This window comes from Mustela nigripes, chromosome 8 (genome assembly GCF_022355385.1).
Source record: "Mustela nigripes isolate SB6536 chromosome 8, MUSNIG.SB6536, whole genome shotgun sequence".
NCBI lineage: Eukaryota > Metazoa > Chordata > Mammalia > Carnivora > Mustelidae > Mustela > Mustela nigripes.
Window position 1 is genome coordinate 71,280,217 of NC_081564.1, and position 25,519 is coordinate 71,305,735.

The 25,519-nt window shown below is 36.2% G+C and overlaps 1 protein-coding gene across 3 annotated transcripts; it reads left to right on the top strand.

Moving 5' to 3' along the window:
* The first annotated feature begins 147 nt into the window (after nt 1-147).
* Nucleotides 148-25,306, top strand: C8H18orf54 (chromosome 8 C18orf54 homolog). Of its 3 annotated transcripts, none has more exons than XM_059409700.1 (9): nt 148-232; nt 1,553-1,619; nt 3,239-3,564; nt 4,821-5,612; nt 5,947-6,097; nt 9,222-9,324; nt 14,735-14,866; nt 16,980-17,050; nt 23,273-25,306. In XM_059409700.1, exons 3-9 carry the CDS (start codon nt 3,282-3,284, stop codon nt 23,343-23,345), a joined length of 1,605 nt encoding a protein of 534 aa, XP_059265683.1. In that variant the 5' UTR covers nt 148-232; nt 1,553-1,619; nt 3,239-3,281; the 3' UTR covers nt 23,346-25,306. The 3 variants fall into 3 exon arrangements, with proteins under 3 accessions (XP_059265683.1, XP_059265681.1, XP_059265684.1); XM_059409698.1 differs by lacking the exon at nt 148-232 and adding an exon at nt 761-850; XM_059409701.1 differs by lacking the exons at nt 148-232; nt 16,980-17,050 and adding an exon at nt 761-850.
* Nucleotides 25,307-25,519: the final 213 nt, after the last annotated feature.

Here is a 25,519-nt window from a genome sequence, read left to right on the forward strand (position 1 = left end):
TACATCTGTTTGTATAATCTCCCTTTTTCTGGGCTGCCTGACTGGGTCCCCCAATCCGTGCTGGGTCACTGCCATTCTTCCCTGGGAATCAAGGTCCCCAAGGAATTTGTTAAATCCCGTCCCTGGCCAAACTCCCTCCTCCAAACCCGCATCTGCTGAGTGTGAGGGACTGGCTGCAAGCCCAGGAGTGCCGGTCTCTGGAATGGGATGTGGGAGGCAACTGAGGAAGGGGGTAAGGAAGTGATCTGGGACTCCCAACCCAGCTGGAGATGGTGTCTTATCCTGGGAGGGGGTGCTCCGAAACCCGGAAGGAAGGCTGAGGTCAAAATGGCAGCCGCCAGAGCCCCTCAGTCTCCTTTCCCACCTCATCCCCTTACTCCCGGGGAGCGCGCGGAGGGAAGCTCAGCCTGTCGTCAGCGCTGAGTGGCCCTGAGGAGGGATGACGGTGGTGGGGAGAGCGTGCGGGAGAGCGACAGGGAAGCAGTCCGGAGATCCCCATCCCCACCCGCATCCAGAAAGATGAGGCGGGAGAAACTACACTTCCCAGCATGGAGTGCTACCAAACGCCCCGCAGCTCCCACTTTTCCTGGCGGCCTCCTCCCCTGGCCCAGCTGCCCCAGGCGCCGAGCGCCACGCATGCGCACCGCAAGCCAGCGCCATGTTGGATCAGTTTGAAAGTGAGCGCGGGCGTCGTGCTCCGCTGTGACGGCGGAGGAGGCTTCCAGCAAGCAGAGCCTGAGGCGGGGCGGTGTCCGGGTCGGGGATGCTTTGTCGCGTACCGCCGTACGGTAACAGGCGCGGACTTTTGGTGGAGAGTTGTGGACGTGTGCGTTTTTCTCTCTTTTGGTCGGTGAGTGTGGCCCCCCAAGGGGGTGTATTTTCGAGAGGCGCCCCATGCCACAGCCCGTGGGAAAAGCTAGAATCAGGGTGGCGCGGAGGGGAGAGGAAGTCTCCTGAGGGAGAGCGCGATGGACGTTCCGGGTGGGAAGAAAACACCTTTCTCGGGAAGCTCCCGAGCGGGGCAAGGTCCCGGAACGAGACGGAGGGGACTGGACGTGGGCCTCTTGAGACTCCAGGCGTCTATTGACGACGGCGGGGCCGGGGCGGGGGGCATTGGGCTTTACGCGGGGTCACCTCGGAAAAACTCCGTCCGCCCACGGGGGAGCTCTCGGCTGCTGCCGAATCAATGGTTCTGAGTGGAAGTACCTAACGGAAGCCTGTGTCTGTGACTGCCGGGGGTGCTGGAATCCCGGAGCGGGGGGTGTTTCCTCGGAAAGGGCGGAAGGGTTGAACCCCAACGCGTCGGGTGAGGAGAGACGCTCTGGTGCGGGGCCGCCGGCGATTCTCGCTTTCCGGGCTCAAGAAGGCTTGTCGTTTTGCTGTCGAATAAACAAATGTTCGGTTTCAAAACAGAAATCACGGAGCTGTTGTTTTCTAGGAAGGTGCGCGTTTCCGGTGAGCTGTACCCACTGTTTAACACTGAACATTATGTTTTTGAATCAAAGGTAGTTGACTTTTTTTTTTTTTTTTGCGTTTTTTTTTTTACGTTTAGCATTTTATTCTTCGGAATGATGGATTTCCTTCTGGAGATGAGAACGGAAGTGTTTGCGGAAGTAATGGTAAGATACACGGATTTGCTTCCAAATCATCCTGTGGCGGAAGTGGGGAGAAGTGGCTGGATAAAGTTGGGGTGTGTTAGTAACTGTTTGAGGAAGGGTGATGGGTGCATGAGGTTTTACCAAACTCTCCGTCGTACTTCTGTATACTTTTGGAAGCTTTCCACAATAAAAATTGACTGTGGATTTTCTTTCTGCCTCCTGTGCATTAAAATAAATGTGATTACCCACTTACTGAGAAGTGTAATCCAACAGCTTAAAACAAACTTTTGTTTTCAAAACTAAATTGGTGACCTGTACTGTGTTGGAATAAGGGAGAAAATGTTTGGTAAAGCGATGTTTTCCTGAGAAAATTTAGACATCATTAGTGTAAGGGGTAAAGAAAGAACAAAGCTGATTTAGTCTAGCTATTCTTTAGAGATACACCAACATCGCAGCATTCCAGGAAATCAAAGAGGCTAAATAACTGTTGTGTTCTGCTGCTGCTGCCCCTGGCTGCTGTCAGCTCTCTTACAGAGGCAGATGCACGCTCTAAAGCTGAGGCAGGATGATGTTTTACTCTGTCTTTGAATGGAAGACTATCAGTATTTTAAAGTCAAATTTGATAGTTATTAAGACTCCATTAGAAGTTGTTATAACTTAAACGTTTTTTCCTAAAATTATAGCCGAAAGTTAAACATTGTAACTTTAAAGCTTTATAGGGTGTATTAAGTCCTAGACAATAATTTTTCGTTTTTAATACAGAAGATCCATTTCCACTGGTCTAATTTTTTAAAAGAATGCCACATCATGTACTGAAGCCTTGTTATATTTTACTTTTTCAAATGTAGATACTATTACTATCCTAAGGTAGGCAGGAATTCTCTCAATGTTAGTAATTCCTCTCCAGTGAGAGGAATATGTTGTCAATTTCCAAATTATCTAAGTCTCTTTTGAAAGAAAGGGTGAATGTGTTTAACATAAGTGGAAATGGTAAGAGTATTGCCATAAATGGTGAGACAATGATAATGTCTTAGGAAAAGAGCATTTTGCTAGCTCAATAAACTTGGTAGTTTATTTCTTTATACTAAATATTATAAATTATTTTGTTCTTGAGTTTTGCTGGGGGAAAGATTTGGCTAAAGTTGCATATTGACATTTACAACATTGAAAGAGAATATTCTTTTCTTGTTTCTAATACCTCATCTGATGCCTTTAAAAATTTATTGAGCACCTATCTGTAATGCATGATAGTAGGCTTATGAAATGAAAAATATTTTATATAAGGGAATGTTAGGTATTGTGATGTCATAGAATCTATCCCCATAAGAAAATACTGTACCTCAGAGGTTTTTAGGGCTTAAAAATTGTGAGTACTCTTCCCTTGGTACTATTCTCAGATAATTATGTATACAAAATTCCAGGAACATAGTAGGTACTCAATAAATGTTTCTAAATCAATGATGAGGGAGCTCACAATAATGACAATAATAGAAAATCTATAATGTTCATTGCCTTAAAAGGGTGATAGAATGGATTTTATTCTTTAAAGATTATAAAAAGTTTACATATTTAGTAATTTTCTCTCTGTATGGCTGTTACTCCTTTTAATGGAACCTTAACCTATTGTTTTTGTATTACAGATATTGAGAGAAATGAATAGAAATAACCCATTTTGAGGAAGCCATGGCAAAGTCAATTACAAAACACAGAGTTTGTTCTCAGCAATCTTCAGTATCTTCTCTGTTAGCAAGCTGCAGCCTGAGTGGTAGTAATTCCTCTAAATCTGATGACTCTTTTCAGTATAAGGATAAACTGTACAGTTCTGCCTCTCAGGCTCTACAGGCCTATATTGATGATTTTGATTTAAGCCAAATGTATCCTGGTGCAAGCACTGGAAAGATTAACATTGATAGATGTTCTGCTAATATGCCCGAATTCTCCAACTATATTTATAGACCAAACAATGGTATGCTTTTATTTTTTATTTTATTTTATTTTATTTTAGTACACTGATTTGAAGTATTTGAGAGATGCATTGTAGTCTTAAAAAGCTAGACACTTTTTTCTTCCTTCAGGGTAAAAATGACTTTTATAATATTGAGGTCTGGGTATTTTTCTTAAATGGTTCTGTAATTCTCTTGAGTCTCACGAATTTTCAGCTGAAATCTTGTGACCTTGGAGGGAGGGTGATGAATACAACTAATAACAGCAGGTGGTAGATCCTAAACCCTTAAGCTATTTTATTACAGCATAATGGAAATAGCATTGACATGGTGGTTCTAGGTTTTATTATCTAGTTTAACTAATTTAAACAAACCAATTAAATTAACTAATTTAAACAAACCTGTCTTTCTGAATTCATTCTTGATTAATCCCAATTAATAAGACTCTATTAGTCTTCCTGATCTGTATTCTGTGGGATAATATATAAGATGTTAAGAGTTTTACCTTGATAAGTCTTCCACAAAGACAAGTTTGGAAAATACATCTGTTGATAACCCAGGTAACACTTAGATAAGTACTTATGGAATGGCCCTTGTATGGAAAAAATTTGCGTTCAACTCTTAGAAGTATGTGGGCACTATATTCCAGAAGAGTATTAGAACAGCTGTTCTCTTTGTGTTAATGCTGTTGCAGGTTTTGTAGGCAGAAAGCAAACCATTTTTCCACCTAGTTTAGTTCAAGGTTACAGCCAATTTTAAGTGACCAATATTAATGTGAGTGTATTAGTACATCAGGTATGATGAGAAAAGTTGAAGAAACAGTAAGTTAAAGAACGAGGGAAAATTTAGGAGTTGGAAAGAAAAGTGTAGAACTTAAAGTAAATTAGAGAGATATAAAGAAAAAGCACATTGTATTTCATCAACCTATATCTTTTATATTTTGAATCAAAGCTTTAGTGAAGATAAAGGGAAGCAGCAAAAATGATTCTTAAATTCTTTTTTTTTTTTAAAGATTTTATTTATTTTATTTGACAGAGAGAGAGATCACAAGTAGGCAGAGAGGCAGGCAGAGACAGAGGGGGAAGCAGGCTCTCTGAGCCCGATGCGGGGCTCGATCCCAGGACACTGAGATCATGACCTGAGCTGAAGGCAGTGGCTTAATCCACTGAGCCACCCAGGCGCCCCTGATTCTTAAATTCTTAATTCTATTTACTTTTGAGTATTATGAAGTATTGTTATATGTAATGAGGAAAATAAACAACTGCGCTTTGTTTTTCAGCTTTTGAAAATCTTGATCCCAAAAAAAGCTTCTCGTCCTTATCTTGTAGAAGAATGACTGTTAATGACATAGACTGCATTAGCCTAACAACTGATGATCTATTAAAACTTCCAGCAGATGGGTCATTTTCTTTAACTTGCATTGGATCAAGTCACCGAAATAGCAAGAAAAACAAGAAATGCATTCGAAGACCGAGCTCATTGGATACTGAAAAGAATCAAAATTTTCAGGAACCTTCCACTCCCATGTGCAAAGATAACTTAGTTACTCCTGTTGTATACATAAATAAAAATGGAAAGCAACGTGGTAGGCTAAAAAACCCAAAACTTGTGAATAAGACTAATAAATACGTTTCTGATCCATCTTTATCATTTTCCAAGAAGTTGTCTTTCAAAGACAGTTCAGAACACAAACTTGAAAAGAATTACCCAAGATGGCTCACTAGCCAGAAATCTGACCTTAATGTTTCAGGAATAACTAGTCTACCTGATTTCACATACCCAGTCTGGCTCCACCATCAAGACTTGCTACCCGACACAAATAGTCAAAAAAGGATTTCTAAAATATTTAAAGAAGATCAGTGTTCCCCTAGACATAGTTACCAGGCACAAAGAACTTCTCGGCTTATGAATAAATTAGATAGTTTTGAATATTCTTTTGAACCCTCAAACATTTCAGACTCCTTGAGTGCTGATAAAGGATTAATTAATGAATATAAATGTGATTCTGAACATAGCCAGTGTCAGTGTGAGAATCCACTTCTCCCAGGACAAACCAAAAAGCCATTCAGTGGTAATTGTTTCGTTTTGTTTTGTTTTGCTTTGCTTTGTTTTTAAGAATCAAAGGAAGTGCTGTAAATTTGACCTAATGTCTAGGAGCTTTTATGCTATATTCTTGATGTAATGATGAAATGATAAATCTTTTGAACACTTAATGGTCTTCTTTCGTGTAGCATTTTGTGCCTAGGAAATGTCTTTTCCCCTTTTCTTCTTCGAAATGTCATATTAAAAAAGTTTATTGTTACAGTTATGTGTATATTCCAAATTAGTCTGAATTATTTGTTGCCTTTTAGAGTTTGCTGTGCTATTTGTTTTTTTCTCTTAAAGAATTTGATCTTTTAAATTAGGTGACAAAATTGAATTGCTTATCCTGAAGGCCAAGAGAAATCTAGAGCATTGTACCAAAGAGTTACCGAAGTCTACAAAAAAGGATGATAGTCCTTGTTCATTAGATAAACTTGAAGCAGAAAGATCATGGGAAAATATTCCTGTTACTTTGTACGTAAGTTACGATGAAAGAATTTCTTAGTTTTCCAAATGAAAAATGTCATGTGAACAGCTTATTTATTTTATAAATAAATGGATGATAATTAATAATAATGAATGTTAATTTTATAGAACATTGCTTTGTGTTTTCTTTAAATTGCATTTCTTAGTTGTTACCACAAGATGGTGTAATGTTTCATAACCTTAGGCACATTATATAACTTGTCTTTGTTACATGTTTCTTGTGTTGTACTATAAAATAGTGATTTATGTTTAATATGAAGAATCATAGCTAATAAGTTCTTTCTCCTTCTATATTCTCTCCATATGTGGAGTTATGCAGCTATCCACTTGTTTTCATTTACCTTTTACTTTTGCTTAGTTATTTTCCTTAAACAGCAGTGTAATTTTTGTATGGTCTGTGGTATAAATTTTTATAGTTTCTAAGATTATTTTCATTTGTATGCTTAACCTTCCTGCATAGCTTCTCAGAGTAATTAAAAGCAGTGTTTACCTAGATACCTATGAGTGTGGAGTAAGAATTGAGCTTAAGTAGGAGAGTTTTTTCCCTAGTAATATTTTTACATCTGAACTCATCAGAAATGCATTCTTGGTAACCCTGTATCCTGCTTTAGGCTCTGAAAATTTATCATCTTCTGTTGTCTAAACTTTCATTCTTTTATAGTCTGTTATAGACAGAGTCTGTTAATTCCTGTATCCATTTTTTATCACTTCTCAGGAACATCTTATTTTTTTTTTAATGTGGACACTCAGTATAAATCTGGTTTGGAATCCCAGCTCTGTGACTTCTTTGCTAACATCTTGTATAAGTTATACTTCTGCTTTTAACAAATTACTACTGCTTTGTACAAATTTTACTTTGTACAAGTTACTTCTACCTTGTATAAGACCTTATATAAATTATTTTTCTATTTGGTGTTGCTATGAGAATTCGTTTGATTAGAAAATATATATAAGGTACTTAAGACACTTTTTTTTAAAAGATTTTATTTATTTGTCACGAGACATAGCGAGCGAGGGAGGGAACATAAGCTGGGGGAGTGGGAGAAGGAGAAGCAGGCTTCCCGCTGAGCAGGGAGCCTGATACGGGGTACGAACCCAGGACCCTGGGATCATGACCTGAGCAGAAGGCAGATGCCTAACAACTAAGCCACCCAGGCACCCCTGCTTAAGACAATTTCTGACTTATGATAGGCTTTCTTGTAGTTGTTAATAGTGGCGATGATTATCCAGAATATTTTTTTCCATATTTCGCTTCATTTCTCAATTGTTGGTTCAATAGTATCTTTATTTTTTAAAACTTGGATTATTAACTAGCTCACTTAATTCTTAAACTTATTTTCTAATTTCTTACTTTCTCGTGAGGTCGCCTTTGTAAAGTACTATAACTGTAGTACTTTGCTTTCACTTGCACTCAAATAGGTGAGCAAACAGTATCAGAGGTATTTACCAGTAAAATTTTGGAATGTGTGTAGTGCATTATGTAATTAGAATATATAATTTATGCTTGTATGATTATTATTACAATCATTGGTTTGGTCCAGTACTTAATGTATAGATGTTGACTTTTGGAAGATTGAATTCGTATTGTGATGGATATGTTTGTACATAAAATGAATGATGGATTGTGAGGAGAAGGAATAGACCTGACCTCAGTCAAGTGTCATGTTGACAACTTATTGTCAATCTATCATCAAAACAAAAATTGTCTAGGAAGTATTCAAGGATTATACCAGAAGGTAGAACATAACCACAATCAGATAATTACTTTTTCTTTATTTAACATTTTTAAAATGAAAAATTTCAAAAAAATACAAAAGTAGAAGAATAGTATAGTGAATCCTTATGTACCCCACACTCATCTTCAGTAATCTGGTAAATGCTTTTTGATGGTAGGATGGATGTGCAAACTCCTTTCCTAAAGGATGGGCAAAAAGATTACTTAGGAGCAAGAAAAGCTCATAGTAAGTTACAAATCAAATGAGCCAATAATGAAGCACTGTTAATCATTAAGAAAAAAATGGAATTGTGACATTTAAATGTTAGAGAAGGATTCTTAGGTATCTGAGCACTTGAGTTAGGAACACTTTTTTTTTCTTTTTTTAAAGATTATTTATTTATTTATTTATTTGTCAGAGAATGAAAACAATCCCACACACATGAGCAGGGGAGCAGGGGAGTGGTGAACAGAGAGAAGCAGGCTACCTGCTGCGCAAGAAGCCCAGTGTGAGACTCCATTCCAGGACCTTGGGATCATGACCTAAGCCAAAGGCAGACGTTTAACTGACTGAGCCACCCAAGCATTACTAGAAACATAGTTTATATTGATATATGAATTAAGGGAGAGAATGAGTTTGTTTATTCTCTGTGACTAATAGAATTTGTTTTGGGAAATTTCTGGCTTTTGCTGAGATTATCCTTTGTTCTACTGTCCCTTGAAACATCAAGAAATAAACATATTTATTGAGCATTTATTACATATTACAGGTACATAGAGTTAATTTATGCAATACTTCTGTAAGATAAGTGGGACTATAAATATAAAACTGAAATTTAGATAAATAAATTTTATGTAATCACATAGTGGGATTGGGATTTGAACTTTGGAATTTTAATTTCAAAATTAGTATTTTTCCCAAAGTAATTTGTCCTCTTTGTAAATGCTAATTCTGGAGGGTAAGTCCTATTTGACATGGAAGAGGATGTACCTGCCATTCCAGTAGAAACTCATATATTTGTGGGGGGTTTTTACTATCATTGGGTAACTAACTGTGTTTATTTAGGAAAGTGTACTGCTTATTTTGAACCAAACAGCTTTTAGAGTATAGCCTATAGTTGAAGGCTTATTTATTTAAAGACTAATGTTTTTTACTTTCTTTATAGTTTTAACTTAAAGCTTTAAAGGAGAAACAAGGAGATAGGAAGGGTTAGATTTTCGTATGAGTTCAGACAGAAGATGAGGGAATTACCAAGCAAAGTCAATATGAATCATATCTATAATGGTTGTTTCTTGGTGACTATTTCTGTTTAAATGATAACCATTTAGTTATACGTGAATTTTTATAAATTGGGTACTTAATTAAATTACTATCTTATATCCTTAAATCCTATTTAGCAAATCTCCTGTTCCTGTTAACTCTGATGATAGTCCTCAACAAACTTCAAGGGCAAAGTGTGCTAAAGGGTTCCTTGATGATTTTTTAAATAATGATAATCAGGTAGGTGAAGTTAAATCTTTTTAACTTATTAAAAGTTTTTTTTAATTATTAAAAGAGGATTTATGACTAATATACAAATTTTAATTTCTAAGCTGTTAAAAAACAAAAAAAGATTAAAATTTCCTTTTTCTTTTTTTTCTTTTTTTAAGATTTATATATTTATTTGAGAGAGAGAGAGAGCTGGGGGAGAGGCAGAGGGAGAGGGAGAAGCAGACTCCCTGCTGAGCTGCGAGCCTGATGTAAGGCTCCATCCCAGGACTTGGAGATCATGACCTGAGCCAAAGGCAGACACTTAATCATCTGAGCCACCCAGTCACCCAAATTCCCTCTTTTAACACAAATGCATAAAACCATCACTCCTACAATTATTGATAATTTTGTTTTAATATTCTAAAGTAGAGGGACCTGGGACTGAACTCTACAGAGAACTTAAATTATCATGGAGAGCTTAAATTATCATGTTTTGGGGGGGGCAATTTATAAAGCGTATCATTATAGAGTAAGTTATATTTTACCATACAACTGTTAATTATTGAGAGTTCCGTTTCTAAGAAAATATGATAAATCTATCATGATAAAATTTAAAATAGGAAAATTATTGTCCAGTTTTGCAAAATCAGCATATGTGCATCTTGTAAGTAACCCTAAAATAAAGTATAAATGTGTATATGTGCACATATGAAAGTATATATCATTTGACATAGAAATATAGCCATGGCTGTTAAATATTGAAATCATACTTTTAAAATATGGAAGATTTGAGAGGTTAAGTCCTCAAAAGTTAGCCGAAAAATATACTAAAATGAACTCCTTCTGTGGAATTTACTAGAGAAAGTAGAGGCTGTCATAATATGTTTGACCCTGGAACTTTGTGTAAGATATTACAGCAGATATTGGGTAAGTTAAGCTTAATTATCAAGTATTTATTTGGCAGATATTTGAGTACTAAGCACATTTTTAGGAGCTGTATCCCTAGTAGTGAATAAGAGGAAATCCTTGTGTCTTGGATTTTTTATTTCAATTAGAAAAACTAAACAAAAATATAATATGTGATATATAAGGGAATACTGTAAGTGTTGTGAAGAAAAATTAGTTCGGACAGGAAAATGAGGGTATAATTTTAGCTAGGGTTGTCAGGGATGACCTCTAATGAGGTGATACTTGAGCAAAAATCTAAAATGAGTGAATAAGCCAGATACACATGGGGGAAATATCTTTACATGTAGAGGTAATAGTAAGTGCAGAAACCCCAAGGCAGAATTGCATTTGGCATGTTCAAGGAATATTAGAGTCCAAAAGGGTTGCTCAATCAGAATGAACAAGGGAAGGGATGGTAAGAGGTAAGGTGTGGAGAGGTGATCAGGAACCAGATTATGTAGGGTCTTATAAGTGATGAAATAAAGATTTTATGTTTTATTTCAGTGAGATGAGAAGTCACTGGAGGGTTTTGAGTGGAGGAGTGAAATGATGAGATCTACATTTTAAAATATAAAATGGCTGGGACGCCTGGGTGGCTCAGTTGGTTAAGCGGCTGCCTTCGGCTCAGGTCATGATCCCAGCGTCCTGGGATCGAGTTTCACATCGGGCTCCTTGCTCAGCAGGGAGCCTGCTTCTCCCTCTGCCTCTAGCCTGCCACTCTGTCTGCCTGTGCTTGCGCTCTGTATCTCTCTCTCTAACAAATAAATTAAAAAAAAAAAAAAAATATATATATATATATATAAAATGGCAGCTGTATGGAGTACAGAGAAGGAGCTTGTAAAGGAGCAGGGAACCCAGTTAGGAAACTTTAGTCTTTCTGGATAGGATTGGCGTAGGGTGGGTGCATTGAAGGAAGTCAGAAATGGGCAGACTTGGAAGTATTTTGAAGGTAGACCTAGTAGGATGAGGATAGAATTCAAAGAATGAATCCAAGGTGTTTAGTCAAGCAGCTAAAAGATTGGGTGGTGGCATTTACTTAGGTAAAGAGCACTGATAGAGGAACAAATTGGCAGTTCTTTTAAGTTTAAGATGGATGAGTATTAAATACTAACCAACTGGTCCCTTTTCCCCTGCCACTACACACATAATCTCACTGCCAGGTTGTTTTTATTTCATTTTATTTCATGTTTTTATTTCATTTCATTTTCAATTTTAGATGTACAGAAAGTTCTTGTCACCCTTCTTTCAGCTTCCCTAATGTTATCTCACGTGCCATACTATAATGATCACAAACAAGGAATTAAGATAGGTAGAATTCTATTAACTAAACTACAGACCTTACTCTGATTTCACTAGTTTTTCTACCAGTGTCCTGTTCCAAGGTCCAACATTGTGTTTAGTTGTCTTGTCTCTTTAATCTACTTCAGTCTGTGACAATTCCTCAGTCTGTCCTTGTCTGTCATGCCTTTGACAGTTTTTAAGAGTACTAACTGGTTGGTTATTTTGTAGATAGTTCCTCAATTTGGATTTGTCTGAAGGTTTTTCTCGATTAGAATGAGGTTATTGTTTTGGCAAGAATGCAACAGAAATTATGCTATGCCCTTTTCAGTACATCATACCAGAGGGTTCACAATACATTGATATCATTGATTTACTGATATGTGTTTTAGTCAGGCTACTGTAATAAATATGGCATAGACCTGGTGGCTTAAACATTTATTTCTCATAGTTCTGGAGGCTGAGAAGTCCAGCATCAAGGTGTCTGGTGAGGTCCTGCTTCCTAGTTTGCAGATGGCCATCTTCCCCGTATGCTCTCCCACAAGCAGAGAACAGGGAGGAAGCAAGCTCTCTTGTGTTTCTTCTTATGAGGGCACTAATCCCATTCATGAGGACTCTACCCTTGTGACCTAATTACCTCACAAAATTCCTTTTTCCAAATACCATTGCATTGGGATTAGGCTTCAACATAAGAATTTTAGGGGGACACACATTCAGTCCACAGCAATGTGTTAATGTAATAATATATGAAATTATGTTAATGCTTATGATTTTAACCTTGAATACTTGGTGTTTACTGGCCCTCTCTCTAGTAAAATTAGTTTCTCCTTGTATTTAATAAATATGGGGAGATACTTTGACACTGTGCAAAGAGTCTCAAAACTTCACTCACTAATTTTAGCACCCATTGGTGGATCTTCTTTTCTTTTAATTGAAATTCTTGTAGAATGAAGACCTGTTCCTTTTTTCCCCATATATTATAATTATTCTAAGTTTTTAATACAATATTGTTATTTTGTTGCTCAAATTGTTCCAGTTTGGGCCATAAGGAGTTCCTGAGTTACTTCAGGTTGGCCCCTGTGTCCTTTGACATGTTCTTATCCTTTTTTTTGAGCACTTCTCTGTGGGGCCATGGTGGTTTTTTTGTTTTTTTTTTTAATTGGAAAATGGCAGTTAGAAACAGATCTGGGCACTAGATGTGCTTATTGCTACTGGGATGTTATTCATTCTAGACTTTCTCAGCAGGCAGATCTGAAACATGTATGTTTACTAATCTAGGTATGTATATCTGGATTTCTATATCTGTATATTTTATATGTATGTATAAAATCATGCATTCATACTGATACCTCTGACTCCAGTCCAGTTCTACGGGGATTTTAGCCTTTCCTGTTCCTTATTTGTAATTCTTTCCACTGATGAGAATCCCATCTGTTATCCATAATCCCTTAACTATTCATGTATTCTTAGCATACACCTACTTTGACAATTGTTAATCCATATACTTGTAAGAAACAATTTACTAACTAGATCACATTATTTATGTATAGTTCTTTTTATCTTAGCCTTACTATATCCAGTCAAAGTATTGCTTTCCAAAGTTACCTTGGTTAATTATTTTCTTTCCAACCCATTTCATTGTGGTCATGTTGTTCAATTGTAGTACTATTAGGTGGTTCACTTTTATTGTATATATCGAGTTTAAACCACATTGTATTTGGTTTAAATTATTTGGTTATTAGAATATGTGAAACATTACTATAGTTCTGAGAGAGCTATACAAAAAGCTAAGACATTCACTACCAGGTTTTAATGATGATTCTCAGGACAAATTCTTTTTTTTTAATTTATTTATTTGACAGACAGAGATCACAAGTAGGCAGAAAGGCAGGCAGAGAGAGCAGGCCAAGCAGAGAGCCCGATGCGGGGCTCGATCCCAGGACCCTGGGATCATGACCTGAGCCCAAGGCAGAGGCTTTAACCCACTGAGCCACCCAGGCACCCCTCAGGACAAATGCTGTCAGTCATAGCAACATTTATTAAATATTCATTAGTGAATAGTACAGTTCTATAATCTGTTTCATTGTTTTCTTTTTTGGAACTCTGATCACTAGTTTGCATGAAAAACTCACTCCAGAGGCAAGCTTTTGTGACCCTTATGGTTGGCATCAGGCAGCTAGAAATTCTTCTAAGTCAGTGCTAGTTGGAGGTAGTTTAGAGATGATGCTTCAGGTGGTGTCCACAAGAATCAGAATCAGGAGTATAAGACTAATTGGATCCTTTTTTGTTGTTGTTTTTTAAAGATTTATTTTTATTTGAGGAGGAAAGAAATAGAGGTAGGGAAGGTCAGAGGGAGAAGGAAGGATGAGAATCCCAAGCAGACTTCCTGACACAGGGGGCTCAATCCCGTGACCCAGAGATCATGACCTGAGCCAAAACCAAGAGTGTGATGCTCAAGCAACTGCGCAACCAAGGTGCCCCAAGGCTTGTTGGATCTTTAAGCCCCGTTTATTTTCCTTTATTTAAAAAATTTTGGTGAAATATGTATAGCATAATATTGAAGATATATGTAATATGTACTCTGGAAAATATTTGTTTGGTAAGAAGACTTTAAAAAAAGAAGTTTAAAAATATCCCTTATAGATTCTCTTAAAAGAATCCTGACCTGTAGTGCTGTTGCCCTCCTTGGACACATAAAATCAGTGATAATTGAGATATGAGTGTTTTTTAGGTAGTGAGGAATGTGTGGTCAATGAATAGGTGATAAACTAGCATTCTTTGTGTGAAAACATAAATTGTTTATAGAATGCTGTATTTGAAATTCTAGTCCTCATTCCGCTGATAACCACCTTCATTTACATACCCAAAAAGCATGTTGACCTACCTGAGCTCTGAAGATCTTTCATTTCTAAAAATCTATGATTTTAAATGTATGAATAAATGCATTGCAAATGTGAAGGTGTACTGTTTCTTTGAAAAGAGCAGAGACTAGAAAGAATACTGCCAAACTTTAATAATGGTTGTCTGTAAGTAACTCATCTGGGGACTGGGTAAGGGGAGGTGTTGAGTTATAATTTTGATTTTTTCAAAATATGTTATTGACTTTTATTGTTTGGTTTTTTTGCACTAATTTTATATTGGGGGAAAATAATACAAAATATGACTTTTTCCTCCCTGAATTGCTTGGTTCATCATTCATCTATTTTAATCTCAGAGCTGTACCCTTTCTGGAGGGAAACATCATGGTCCTGTTGAAGCCCTGAAACAAATGTTATTTAATCTTCAAGCAGTACAGGAAAGTTTTAATCGGAATAAAACAGCAGAACTGGAAGAGGAGATTAAGCAAGTAAGTACAAACTTGATTTATGAATTGAGACCTGTGAATGTGAATTGAGATCTATGAAGATATGATTTTGTTCTAGATCTTTTTCAGCTTGACCACTATGGTTTTATGTTAATAAACATGCCACAAAACACATGTTGTAGAGTTGTGCTGTTATTTTTTTCAGAAATTAACTCACTCAAATTAATACTAATAGATTTCTGTAGTTGTGTGTAACCCTAAATGGATTGTTATGTTTAGTTCATGATTGGTTAGAAATACAGCATCTTATTTAGATCTAACAATGTTACAACTGTAGTATGGGAGAATTACAGGAGTTGTTTTTTAACGTTCTACAAAATTATTTGTATAATCCAACTCTTTGTATTTATATTTGGGGAGGCCTAGAAAACCTTTTCAACTTATACTTCTCCACATAACTTTTGTTTTCTGAAATTTTGTTTTGTTACCATGAGTTTGGCTTTTCTTATAGTTGATATGAAATTTTATCATTTAAAACCATTGGGTTTTTGTGTATTTTCTAGGAACTTAGAAATTTTTGTGCTTTGGACTGCTCTTCTCTAGGGATTGAATTTTCTTCACAGTAGTACAGTGTTTACAGAGGGTTTATATTCTCCCAAATCTGATTGTGAATTCTAATTCTACCACTTAACTAGCAAGTGCAGTATTTGTACAAATCACTTAACCTTTTTAGTTTCTGCTTCCTCTTCTGTAAAATGAAGTTGAGAAGATAAATTGAGATAAACTATGTGAAGTACTTATTATGTAGTACTTAGAACCTGATTAAAAAATAGCTTAATAAATATAAGTATATTAATAAGTATACTTAATAAATATTTTTATTGTCACTGTTTTGTTATTCTTATTCATTAGAGCTTTATGAAATTCAGTTTTTTTTTTTAAGACTTTATTTATTTGACGGATGGAGATCACAAGTAGGCAGAGAAACAGGCAGAGAGAGAGGAGGAAGCAGGCTCCCCACTGAGCAGAGAGCCCGATGCGGGGCTCGATCCCAGGACTCTGGGACCATGACCTGAGCCGAAGGCAGGGGCCCCAACCCACTGAGCCACCCAGGCACCCCTGAAATTCAGTTTTAATTACAAATTAATGGATCACCTCTTCGAAACTGTCACACCCTGAATTGTATTAACTTAATTTTTGTCTATACATTTGAATGATTAACAAATAGAGTGTATTCCATCCTTTTTTAGACATCATTGAGATGTAACCTTGTTCTTACAGTTATAATTTCAAGTCAAGGTTTTATTTTTATTGGACATACATTTAGAAGCATACTTGAAAGATGAATCTTAAATAGTAGTTACTTTTTAGAATCAAGAGCAAATATTTATTTATTTTTTTAAACATTTTATTTAGGGGGGGCGCCTGGGTGGCTCAGTCGTTAGGCATCTGCCTTTGGCTCCAGTCATGAGCCAAGGACCCTGGGATCCATCCCCACATTGGGCTCCCTGCTTGGCAGGAAGCCTGCTTTCCCTCTCCCACTCCCCCTGCTTCTGTTCCTCTCTCTGTGTCTCTCTGTCAAATAAATAAATAAAATCTCTTAAAAATTTTTTATTTAGGGGCACCTGGGTGGCTCAGTCATTAAGCATCTGCCTTCAGCTCAGGTCATGATCCCAGGGTCCTGGGATTGAGCCCCACATTGGGCTCCCTGCTCAGCGGGAAGCCTGCTTCTCCCTCTCTCACTCCCCTTGCTTCCCCCTCTCTCACTGTCCCTCTCTCTGTAAAATAAATAAAATCTTTAAAAATAAATAAAAGGTTTTTATTTATTAGAAAGACCACAAGCAGGGAATGGGGAGAGTGAGGAGAGGGAGAAGCAAGCTCCCCACTGAGCAGGGAACCCAACATGGGAGTTGATCTCAGGACCCTGGCATCATGACCTGAGCCAGAGGTGAATGCTTAACCAACTGAGCCACCCAGGCATCCCTAGAATAAAGAGAAAATAGGTAATGCTTCATTGAAAATTACTTCCTAGAATTATTTCCTTGGAAATACGGACAATATTTTTTATTGTTCTTTTTATTCTCATATTAAATGGTACTTAAGTTTATAGTTACATAATATTTTCAATATCTTGTTATATTTGGTGTTTTTATAGGTTTCGGAAGATAATTTCTCTAAATTACAGTTGAAAGAAAGTATGCTTCCTATTACTAGGTCACTTCAAAAGTAAGTTTTCTCTACTACTTTCTGAATATATTATGGATACATACCGGTTTTATCCATTTCTTTGCAATCAGAAGATGATAGGTGGAATTAAATACCCATAGTCCTTGGGTATAGTGTTCCTATCTAGTAAGAATCAGTGAATAATGAAACTAACATTTATTGAACACTTACCAAGTGTCAGTGTCAGTGCTTTTGAATATAATTCATGTGATCTTTACAACCCTATGATGGTAAGTACTATCATTATTTTCATAATTCAGATCAGGTAATAAAGATCAAGTAATAAAGTAACTATCCAAGGTCACATAGCTAGTAAGAGGTAGCAATGGGATTCAAAACAAATAGTTTGATTCTATAGCATGTGTTCCTAACACTCCTTTTATTAATGATAGTGGTACATTATCCATTTAGGCTAGTGCAGAGTCTCAACTGATTATTTAGGATAAAGACCTCATTGTGCTTTAAAATTTAAACTTCGTGGATGACCTCAGGCTTTCCAAGTCTCTTAAAAGCATTTATTTATTTATTTAAACACTTTTTAAAAGGATTTTATTTATTTATTTGAGAGAGAGAGAGCAAACATAAGAGAGCACAAGCAGGGGGCAGGGACAGAGGGAGAGGGAGAAACAGACTCCCCACTAAGCAGGGAGCCTCCATCCCAGGATCCTGGGGTCATAACCTGAGCCAAAGGCAGCCGCTTAACCTTAACTGCTTAACTGACAGAGCCACCCAGGCGACCCTCTTAAAAGCATTTATATTGAATTCGTGTCACAGACTTAAATGTGTTTTCTGAGTTAAAGTACATAGCTTAGAAGATGTTTTTCTTGGTGAAGATGAACACTGGCCCATAAGTAATTAAATTACCATAAAAATTGGTATTAATTGTAGATACTTTCACTATTAGCTAAAATAATTTTTTTTTAAAGATTTTATTTATTTGTTTGATAGAGGGAGACACAGAGAGATAGAGAACACAAGCAGGGGAAGTGAGAGAGGGAGAAGCAGGTTTCCCATTGAGCAGGGAGCCCCATGCGAGGCTCCACCCCAGGACCCTGGGATCTTGACCTGAGCTGAAGACAGAGGCTTAATGACTGAGCCACACAGGTGCCCCAGAATTTTTTTTTAAGATTTTATTTATTTATTTGACACAGAGAGAGAGAGATCACAAGTAGGCAGAGAAAGAGGGGGAAGCAGGCTCTTCACTGAGCAGAGTGCCCAATGTGGAGCTCGATCTCAGGACTCTGAGATCAGGACCTGAGCTGAAGGCAGAGGCTTAACCCTCTGAGCTACTCAGGCAACCCTCCCCTCCAGAATTTTTTTTAATAGTATAGTAACTTTTGGGGCACCTGGGTGGCTCAGTGGGTTACAGCCTCTGCCTTCAGCTCAGGTCATGATCACAGGATCCTGGGATCCTTCTCTGCTCAGCAGGGAACCTGCTTCTGCCTCTCTCTCTCTGCCTGCCTCTCTGCCTACTTGTGATCTTTGTTTATCAAATAAATAAATAAAATCATTTAAAAAATAGTAACTTTTTTCTAGCTTACACAACCAATAATCTTACCTATATATAGAATGCCATTTTCAGAGCGTAAGATTCATATTTTGTTTAGCTATTGATTCTGGTGGATAAGCTGGGGCAATCTTAATTTGGTTTTTACTTACATTTCAAAGGTATTATCTGTAAGACATTTGTACTGTTATGAAGTCAGTTTAAACTTTTAAAAGTTATATTAGTACATGTTTTCGTTATTTTTAATCTGTAGATAATTTGAGGACAATTTGAAATTCAAATATTTCTGGTTAGGTTTATAGTCATCTTTTCGTAATTCAAAATAAACAGACTCAGCTTCTTCAGAAGTTGCAGATTGTACCTTGGGTGCTTTAATGACCTCTCCCAAGAAGGAAAGTCTAAATAGGTCTTTCCCCACCCCTCAAGTAATAGTTTTTGTTTTTAACAGTTTGATAGCTAACCAGTTTTAAAATGTCTTTCGTTAGCCTTATGAAACGTCAAGCTCTCTAGTATGGGTTCTGTTTACTCTGTTGGACACTCAGTTTTCTTATGTTCTTCCATTAGAAATAACTGCTCTCTAGGAAGACTGATTGGACTTGAAGTATAAATGATTGAGTAGCTTAAAATGGTTTGTTTTTTTCCCGGAGGGATTTTGCTTTTAGTAAGAATATAAACTGTAATTGTTTTGTATCCTTATAATTCTTAGCTTTGTCCTATGCAATTACATATTAGGAACTCATATTATTAACTAAAACCTTATTAACTGTTATTTATTAAATAAAATTTATTAACTAAAACCTCAATAAGAGAAGCTTGTCATCTTAGCAAATGAAAAACTTGTGGTTTTTGAGTAGGGGACTTTTCTAGAATCTTATATGTCATGTAAGCCACCAGCTGCTCTACCCAGGTTGGCTGTGAAGAATGAGTAATAGCATATTGCTTATATGCTATAAAGGATTGTAAAATCATCAATCATCCAAAAATAATTTGTATTGGCTTTGGAATATATTGTTTTATATATAATTTAGAAAAGAATGTGTAACATTTTATAGTTCTCAATACTAAGGGCCATGCTCTGAAGACTTAATGATAGCTAGAAAGTTGTCCTGTTTCTCAGTTCTCTTCTCTTGCTCGATTTTCTAGTCTTCATTATATGCTAGAAATAGACAGAATTATCTCTCAGATTTGCAAAACATTATCCTAGAGTAAAGATTTCTCTCTTATTCTAATGTACTCTACTAAAACCTAGGACTTGTCGGCAGTTTGTTCAGTTGTTGCTGGACACTAGGCTGAATATAGGCCAGTAAACAGTACTTAAGAGCAGCCAATATAGCAGTACTAATAGGAAACCTCATGTAAGATATCAGTGAGTAAGTTGAAATATAGTTAAATTGCCTTCATATAATCAGTCCATTACTGGATTTCGGTGGGTTGATTTCTGTTTATTCTAATGCTCATTGATAGATACTTTCTCACTATAAGACATGAGTTTTATTTCAACTTCTAAGATGATATTCAATGTTGTATGTAACATGACTCTTAAATTGATATTTTCCCCCATTAACTACCTTTTTCACTTTTTTAGAGAAGAAACTCAAGAATAACTTCCTTCTATAATTTTATTCTGCACTTGTCCCTACACATAATAGCAAATCCCTTCTGATAGCCTGTTGTCTAAGTAGATTGATTGCCTTATTCTTAGCAAAGTAGATAGAGGTTAAACCAAAGGAACTGCTGACTGATTGTGTAGGGGGACTGAAGCTACATTTCTACGTAGCTTTTTTTTTTTTTTATTCCCATCATACTACACTCTTCCCTTTCCTTCCCATTGTTCTTCTTTCTCCCTAACATTGTTTTGTAAAGACATAAATAATGTATTTAAATAAGATATTTAAAATATAGATAAGTTAAATTTCATTTTGTAAAAACCTATTAGTTTGAGGGCCTTTTACATCACTTGAATAAAAGTGTTAAACCATGCTGTGGTTTTTTATTTACCTTTCACATGTTGATCAGCAAACAGAGTAAGGGAATATTGGAAAGCATCAATCTCAGGGTCACCAGGAAGACTTCACTCTTCAATGGATGAACAACAAGGTTCAGAGTTGTCTAATAGTTGGCCAGTTGTGTCATAAAAACTTTCAGACTATAGGGAGAAAGACTTAGAATATATATGCTTTAGCAATGGGGTTAATAATCAATGTAATTTTATAACTATTATATATGACTATTATAATTTTTAAGTAGTGGTAAATATAAAAGGTATTTTGAGATACCTGCAGTGACTACATGTGATAAAAAATACCTCTGATTTCTGTGACATGAGGTCACAGATTTTGGTCTATTGCTTACATTCATAATGGAAGGAAATGCTAATTTACAGATAGCATTTCGTGAAAATAAAGATGAGGATTCCCCCCCATCCAATTTCATAAACCCTCTAAATCCAAGGGGTCTGTGGCCCTCAGAGTTGTAAACAGTAAGGTAAGACTCTAGCTGCTTACACCTCCCTCCCTCTCACTTTTCTTTCCTTCCTTTTTTTTATGATTTTATTTTTAAGCAATCTCTACACCCAGTGTGGGGATTGAACTCATGGCCCTGAGATCAAGAGTCACACTCCACACTCCACTGACTGAGCCAACTTGGTGCCCCTTCTTTTTTTTTAAGATTTTATTTATTTATTTGACAGAGATCACAAATAAGCAGAGAGGCAGGCGGGGGGGAGGGGGGAAGCAGGCTCCCTGCTGAGCAGAGAGCCCGATGCAGGGCTCCATCCCAGGACCCTGAGATGACCCAAGCTAAAGGCAGAGGCTTTAACCCACTGAGCCACCCAGGCGCCCCTTCCCTTCTTCTTTTGAATCATAGGTTGCTAAATGATATGCCTGAAAAGAAAAAGATAAATCTAAGTCCAAAGCATATTCATGCATTATCTTCTTTCTGATAAATGTATGTCTCTAGGAAGAAAATAATTTTTGATAAAGAGATACTACTATAGGCTGTAGAAATGATAGAGTCTAATTAATTTTACCTCTGACTGTATAGTAACTTTGGGTAATTTGTTGTCATTTAGTTAATGAAGATGAGAATCTCAAAACTTAACTGAAGTTAAGGGTGGCAAAATCCAGATTTTTTAAAAAGCTTTTATTTATTTATTTGACAGATAGAGATCACAAGAGATCACAGGCAGAGAGGCAAGCAGAAAAAGAGGGGGAAGCAGGCTCCCTGCTGAGCAGAGAGCCCGATCCGATCCGAGACTCAATCCCAGGACCCTGAGCTCAGGACCTGAACCAAAGGCAGAGGCTTAACCCACTCAGCCACCCAGATGCCCCCAAATCGAGATTCTTGTTACATTTGAGTAAAGTTGTCCAAGAAGTAAGGTGCAGGGAAATATATATAATGCAGTAATTAGCAGTATTTTATTTAATACACATTTACGAAACCTGTGTTAGAGACCATAAAAATAGGGTTTTGTAGTCATCACCTTTTAACTCAATTTAGAAATTACTAACAGTTGTTACATTACGTATTTTTGTTGGTCTCTTATTTGTCAGAGACCTGAAAAATGGTTAACTGACATTTTCTGGATGGTCTTTAGGGATCTGAATGAATAATAGGGGAGAGGAAAAAAAGAATATTTTTTGAGCAAGACTAGAAAATTAAGGGCCCCTCTTTTCTTGGTTTTATTTGATAGATTATTAAGTTTTCTCCACTGAGACTTGACCTATAATCTTAGCTTTATTTTATTTTTATTTTTACTTTTTTTTTAAAAAGATTTTATTTATTTATTTGACAGAGAGAAATCACAAGTAGATGGAGAGGCAGGCAGAGAGAGAGAGGGAAGCAGACTCCCTGCTGAGCAGAGAGCCCGATGCGGGCCTGGATCCCAGGACCCTGAGATCATGACCTGAGCCGAAGGCAGTGGCTTAACCCACTGAGCCACCCAGGCGCCCTATTTTTACTTTTTAAGATTTTATTTATTTGACAGAGAAAGATACAATGAGAGAGGGAACACAAGCAGGGGGAGCTGGAAGGGAGAAGCAGACTACCCACTGAGCAGGGAACCTGATGTGGGGCTCGATCCCAGGACCCTGGGATCATGATATGAGCAGAAGGCAGACGCTTAACAACTGAGCCACCCATGCACCCCCTTAGCTTTATTTTAGAGGGAAAAAACCCAGGTTGTTGGTATTATACCATGAAATTTTCATTTGATTCCCTTTATGCTCATTAAAAATGAGTTTTCCTCAACTGTAATTGATCATTCAGTGCTATTTTTTAAATTTTAGCTCTCCTGAATATACGTCTTAATGAATGTACTTTCTTAAATGATACAAACAGTATTCCAAAAGAAAAGGTATAATTTCACAAAGCTGTTGTAAAAATGACATGAACAAAATGTTAAGTGTTATGCAAACAAAACCTATTATTATTAAACTTCTTGGCAAACATTCAAAAAAAAAACCCTTGAATGTCAAAAACATTATTTTTTTAAGTAAATGTTTATAAAATTTAAATGAATTATTTTAGCCCTCAGTTATTCAGATCTCAAGGTTTTATAAAGAAAAGTTCTAAATGTTTGATACTTATTCTATAAATTCATTTTTCATACTAATTTTGAAGTTAATAAACAATGTAATCCACCATTAGTTGCTGTCTGCATTGTCTCTTCAGTCCTTAATATTGGTTTATAATGTGTTTTATACTTTTTAATGAAGGGCTTTGCACCATTTATCTCGCCTGAGAGACCTGGTTGATGATACCAGTGGGAAACAGTCACCGAAAATGTGAAGAGGAAAATAAAACGGTCCAACAAATAGTCATCACAGAGCAAAGATGTATTGTTTTTCCTGTTGCTTAAACTGACAAAGAAATTATAAGCCATGCATTATTCTGTGATTGGTTCAAGTATTATATATTCTTTAAAAAACAAACTTGAAAACGTGTGTAGGTTTTGTGACCTATCCTCATTTTATGCCAAGATACCAGAATGTGAACTGAGAGGACCCACACTGTGTCCTACAGTCTGACTTTGGTCTTCAGGCCAGCAAATGTCCAATATTCAAAGATGGATGTTGTCTGCTATTGAAGCTTATGTGGACTTAATCTTCTTGAGCATCTGCATCATTTTATCTTCTGGCTCTGGATTATTAGGAAACTCTTCCTGGTTTCTATACAGAATCTCTTTAAGTAGACTTTTTGATACAAGTAGCATCTACTTTTAAGTTGGCTAAAGGAATATCAAAATTGTTATGGTGTAACTTCTCCATATATGTTACCTTTAATTTTTATAAATATTTTAAGGTATGTGGTACATGCAAATAACAGTTTAATAATGGGATGATACAGTGCAAAAGGAACGTTTTATGTTGTGAAATCCAAAAGAAAAACTCATTTAACTAATGCATTGATTTTGATTCTGTGTAAGATAATCTTTTTTTTTTCTTTTTTTTGTGTGTGTAAGATAATCTTGATATCACATAAGAGTTTACAAAATATTTTTTGGGAGTACATTTGAAAATTTAATATTTTGATATTCTCAGATTTTAGTTTTGGGGTTAGCTCAAACTAGTAAAAATTCTAAGATCAGTGACCAATTGCTTTATGCAGTTTGTTAAGTAAACTTAAAATGAATGTGGAAAATCCAGAAGCAGCTCTGTATTATAAGGCTATTTTGTAAGAGCTAAACATGGTTTAAAGCAATCTATAAAATTTGTCTTTAGCTGGAACTCAACAGAGCTCTATAGTTTCGCATTTTCTAACCAACTAAACTAATAAGCAAGAAAACACCTTTACTAACAAAACTAGGAATTAAATCATAAAGCATATTTTAAAAGCCTGATGAAATGAAAGAATGAGTGTCTGTATACAAACAGTACAAATTAACACTGCCCAAATTGTAGTATCTAGCAAAGATACAATAATAAACCTTGTTTTTTTGTTTTTTGACCAGTGAGTCAGAGTTACCACCATGCAATTGTTTTTGCCCAGTTTGAGACTCACTGGCCGTTAAGTTTGTTTTGTTTACTCTGGAGGTATTTCTGCTACCAACATTCTATTTTCTGATTATTGCTTCAAAACATACAGTTTGCATGTAATCAAATAAGATGTTACTTTGACAATGAAAGTATGGTGGCTGTTAAAAATGCAGATTTTAAGTAGATGAATGCTAGGTGGGTCTGGGTTGATCATGTTCCAGGCTTAGACAAATCCACTGTGACACAAATTCTATAGAAAGCAGAGAAGATGAATGCATCATAATAAACATCTAATTGCATATATGTTTATTAGTATGCTTAAAAAGCATTTGCAAAGGGATTATGCTATAATACTGAACAGCACTGATTTGGTTAGTACTGTCATTTGCGAGAAGATATCTCCAGTTGTAAATAAGATAAGCCTTCTAAATTTTTATATTACACCTAATATTTTAAGAAACTTGATTGTAGTTACTAAAGGAGTATTTTTCCTTTTGTGTTAAATATGGAAGCTTAGTCATTTACCTAAAAAGGGAATTTAAAATGATTGATTCCAACTTTTTAAAAAAAGAAATGTATAGGAGAGTCAACTTAGAAAAATCTAAATGATAAATGGTCATGAAATTCTCCAAAGAATTGATTTAATTACATGTGAAATATTTTAGTATTCTTTATTTTGAGTTTCCCAGGAGTAAAAGGGTGACAACAGTATTTAGATTGCTGAGCTGAAAATTAAAAGCAGACTATGGAACAATTAAAGGTTTTTAAAATTGCCGTGAGAATATAAATTTTTTATCAACCCCTTTTAGGTATATTTCAAAGTGTTAGGTAGAAAAGGAATTTTTAGTTGAGTATGAAAAAAAATTTGACAAACCTAATTCCAAAATTCCTTTGAGATCAAAGGGTAAAGGTGTGATGAGTATATAAAGACTCAAAACTCAGTTGTATGTTCTTATCAGTAGGAACTTTACTTTCAGTATTTCTGTG